General features: G+C 47.5%; 1 protein-coding gene across 5 annotated transcripts in view; it reads left to right on the top strand.

The window, feature by feature from the left end:
• LOC115184249 (phosphoribosyl pyrophosphate synthase-associated protein 2) overlaps window positions 1-5000 on the top strand; it is a 39935-nt gene that overhangs the window by 29385 nt on the left and 5550 nt on the right. For all 5 annotated transcript variants that reach the window (XR_003874239.1, XM_029745279.1, XM_029745278.1 and 2 more), the window contains exons 5-7: window positions 1-7; window positions 2161-2276; window positions 2863-2918. The exon at window positions 1-7 is cut by the window's left edge and continues 166 nt beyond it. Coding sequence is in view for 4 of the 5 variants with exons in the window: in XM_029745279.1 (XP_029601139.1) it covers window positions 1-7; window positions 2161-2276; window positions 2863-2918 (179 nt within the window). In the remaining variant the exon portion in view is untranslated. The remainder of the gene's footprint in view (window positions 8-2160; window positions 2277-2862; window positions 2919-5000) is intronic.

The following is a 5000-nucleotide window of genomic DNA, read 5'->3' as shown; positions in this document are numbered from 1 at the left end:
AAAGCAGGTGAGGACACACAGAGACACACAGAGACACACAGAGACACACAGAGACACAGAGACACACAGAGACACACAGAGAGACACACACACAGAGACACACAGAGACACACAGAGACACACAGAGACACACAGAGAGACACACACACAGAGACACACAGAGAGACACACAGAGACACACAGAGACACACAGAGAGACACACACACAGAGACACACAGAGACACACAGAGAGACACACAGAGAGACACACAGAAAGACACACACACAGAGAGACACACAGAGAGACACACAGAGAGAGACACACAGAGAGAGGCACAGAGAGACACACAAAGAGACACACACACAGAGAGAGACACACACACAGAGACACACAGAGAGAGACACACACAGAGAGACACACACAGAGAGACACACAGAGAGACACACACAGAGACACACAGAGACACACAGAGAGACACACAGAGAGAGAGATACACACAGAGAGACACAGAGAGAGACACACAGAGAGAGACACACAGAGAGACACACAGAGAGACACACACAGAGACACACAGAGAGACACACAGAGAGACACACACAGAGAGACACACAGAGAGACACACAGAGAGAGACACACAGAGAGAGACACAGAGAGACACACAGAGAGAGACACAGAGAGAGACACACAGAGAGAGACACACAGAGAGACACACAGAGAGAGACACAGAGAGACACACAGAGAGAGACACACACACACACACACAGAGAGACACACACACACACACAAGTAGACACACACACACACAGAGAGAGAGACACACACACACACACACACAGAGAGAGACACATACAGAGACACACAGAGAGACACACACACACACACACACACAAGTAGACACACACACACACAGAGAGAGAGACACACACACACAGAGACACACACACACACACACACACACAGAGACACACACACACCACTGACACATACAGAAAGACACAGAGAAACACAGAAAGACACAGACAGAGACACACAGAAAGACACTGAGACACCCAGAGACACACAGAGACACACAGAGACACACAGAAAGACACCGAGACACCCAGAGACACACAGAGACACACAGAAAGACACCGAGACACCCAGAGACACACAGAGACACACAGAAAGACACCGAGACACCCAGAGACACACAGAGACACACAGAAAGACACCGAGACACCCAGAGACACACAGAGACACACAGAAAGACACTGAGACACCCAGAGACACACAGAGACACACAGAAAGACACTGAGACACCCAGAGACACACAGAGACACACAGAGACACACAGAAAGACACTGAGACACCCAGAGACACACAGAGACACACAGAAAGACACCGAGACACCCAGAGACACACAGAGACACACAGAAAGACACTGAGACACCCAGAGACACACTGAGACACACAGAAAGACACTGAGACACCCAGAGACACACAGAGACACACAGAGACACACAGAAAGACACCGAGACACCCAGAGACACACAGAGACACACAGAAAGACACCGAGACACCCAGAGACACACAGAGACACACAGTAAGACACAGAGACACCCAGAGACACACAGAGACACACAGAAAGACACTGAGACACCCAGAGACACACAGAGACACACAGAAAGACACTGAGACACCCAGAGACACACAGAGACACACAGAAAGACACCGAGACACCCAGAGACACACAGAGACACACAGAAAGACACCGAGACACCCAGAGACACCCAGAGACACACAGAAAGACACCGAGACACCCAGAGACACACAGAGACACACAGAAAGACACTGAGACACCCAGAGACACACAGAGACACACAGAAAGACACTGAGACACACAGAGACACACAGAGACACACAGAGACACACAGAAAGACACCGAGACACCCAGAGACACACAGAGACACACAGAAAGACACTGAGACACCCAGAGACACACAGAGACACACAGAAAGACACCGAGACACCCAGAGACACACAGAGACACACAGAGACACACAGAGACATAAAGTATTGCCCTCATAATGAACATAGTGTTCTCTCCTTGTTCTGAATATCTGTCCATCCGTCTCTGTCTGTGTGTGTGTGTGTGTGTGTGTGTGTGTGTGTGTGTGTGTGTGTGTGTGTGTGTGTGTAGGTCTGACCCATCTCATCACCATGGATCTTCATCAGAAGGAGATTCAGGGCTTCTTCAACATCCCAGTGGACAACCTGAGAGCTTCTCCCTTCCTACTGCAGTACATCCAGGAGGAGGTAGGACTACACTACCCACAACCCCCTCCAACTGCACTACATACAGGAGGAGGTAGGACTACACTACCCACAACCCCCTCCTACTGCAGTACATCCAGGAGGAGGTAGGACTACACTACCCACAACCCCCAGTACATACAGGAGGAAGTAGGACTACACTACCCACAACCCCCCCCCCCTACCACAGTACATACAGGAGGAGGTAGGACTACACTACCCACAACCCCCAGTACATACAGGAGGAGGTAGGACTACACTACCCACAACCCCCTCCTACTGCAGTACATCCAGGAGGAGGTAGGACTACACTACCCACAACCCCCTCCTACTGCAGTACATCCAGGAGGAGGTAGGACTACACTACCCACAACCCCCTCCTACTGCAGTACATACAGGAGGAGGTAGGACTACACTACCCACAACCCCCTCCTACTGCAGTACATCCAGGAGGAGGTAGGACTACACTACCCACAACCCCCCAGTACATCCAGGAGGAGGTAGGACTACACTACCCACAACCCCCTCCTACTGCAGTATATACAGTAATAGGTGATGTGTGTCATTGATGTGTAGTTTTCTTCCTCAGATTCCTGACTATAGAAACGCAGTGATAGTGGCCAAATCTCCAGCCTCAGCCAAAAGGTACGCTACTGTCTGTATTGAATAGCTGACTAGCTGCTACTGTGTGTATTGTATAGCTATATGTAGCTGCTACTGTCTGTATTGTATTGCTAAATGTAGCTGCTACTGTCTGTATTGTATAGCTAAATGTAGCTGTTACTGTCTGTATTGTATAGCTAAATGTAGCTGCTACTGTCTGTATTGTATCGCTAAATGTAGCTGCTACTGTCTGTATTGTATAGCTAAATGTAGCTGCTACTGTCTGTATTGTATAGCTAAATGTAGCTGTTACTGTCTGTATTGTATCGCTAAATGTAGCTGCTACTGTCTGTATTGTATAGCTAAATGTAGCTGTTACTGTCTGTATTGTATCGCTAAATGTAGCTGCTACTGTCTGTATTGTATAGCTAAATGTAGCTGCTACTGTCTGTATTGTATAGCTAAATGTAGCTGTTACTGTCTGTAATGTATCGCTAATTGTAGCTGCTACTGTCTCTGTAGCTGGTAACTCTATAACTACAGTCTGGGTTAGGGTGGTGCTGTTAGACCGCTACTGTCTCTGTAGCTGGTAACTCTATAACTACAGTCTGGGTTAGGGTGGTGCTGTTAGACCGCTACTGTCTCTGTAGCTGGTAACTCTATAACTACAGTCTGGGTTAGGGTGGTGCTGTTAGACCGCTACTGTCTCTGTAGCTGGTAACTCTATAACTACAGTCTGGGTTAGGGTGGTGCTGTTAGACCGCTACTGTCTCTGTAGCTGGTAACTCTATAACTACAGTCTGGGTTAGGGTGGTGCTGTTAGACCGCTACTGTCTCTGTAGCTGGTAACTCTATAACTACAGTCTGGGTTAGGGTGGTGCTGTTAGACCGCTACTGTCTCTGTAGCTGGTAACTCTATAACTACAGTCTGGGTTAGGGTGGTGCTGTTAGACCGCTACTGTCTCTGTAGCTGGTAACTCTATAACTACAGTCTGGGTTAGGGTGGTGCTGTTAGACCGCTACTGTCTCTGTAGCTGGTAACTCTATAACTACAGTCTGGGTTAGGGTGGTGCTGTTAGACCGCTACTGTCTCTGTAGCTGGTAACTCTATAACTACAGTCTGGGTTAGGGTGGTGCTGTTAGACCGCTACTGTATCTGTAGCTGGTAACTCTATAACTACAGTCTGGGTTAGGGTGGTGCTGTTAGACCGCTACTGTCTCTGTAGCTGGTAACTCTATAACTACAGTCTGGGTTAGGGTGGTGCTGTTAGACCGCTACTGTCTCTGTAGCTGGTAACTCTATAACTACAGTCTGGGTTAGGGTGGTGCTGTTAGACTGCTACTGTCTCTGTAGCTGGTAACTCTATAACTACAGTCTGGGTTAGGGTGGTGCTGTTCAATCCCGGTGATGATAACTAAACAATCATTGAAGCTTTGACTAATTCTCCCGAAGGTTTGTAAGACCCAGGGTTTACTAATAATTAGACAAAGTCTCAGGTTCGTAGTAGTTTATTCAGAGAACGTTCTGAAGTTAAAAAAATGCGTACACTGTCATTTTATAACTCTCACCCCCCACCTACGCACACACACACTCACTCACTCAGTCACTCACCCACTCAGTCACTCACTCAGACACTCACTCAGTCACTCACTCAGTCACTCACTCACTCAGTCACTCACTCACTCACTCAGTCACTCACTCAGTCACTCACTCAGTCACTCACTCAGTCACTCACTCACTCAGTCACTCACTCACTCAGTCACTCAGTCACTCACTCAGTCACTCAGTCACTCACAAACACACTCACACACACAGTTTAACTCTTTTCTACCAGCCTTATAGTTTCTAGCCGTTCCTCTCCTCCCTAGATTAGAGGGGCCTTGGAAGGGCCTCTTTCCTGTCGTGAGTTTTTCAGAGTTCCAACCAGGTCATGTGTTCAGTTGTCCTTTGTTTTCTCAACTACACATTTCTCACCCTTAACTTGTCTCACACAATCATTATTGGATTATAGTCTTCAAATTCTAATACATTTCACATAGTCTTATGATTCTAATACATTTCACATAGTCTTATGATTCTAATACATTTCACATAGTCTTATGATTCTAATACATTTCACATAG

Source organism: Salmo trutta, unplaced genomic scaffold, assembly GCF_901001165.1.
Source record: "Salmo trutta unplaced genomic scaffold, fSalTru1.1, whole genome shotgun sequence".
In the NCBI taxonomy this organism is placed as follows: domain Eukaryota; kingdom Metazoa; phylum Chordata; class Actinopteri; order Salmoniformes; family Salmonidae; genus Salmo; species Salmo trutta.
The sequence above is the reverse complement of the archived record's forward strand: the minus strand, read 5'-3'. Positions and strand labels throughout refer to the sequence as shown.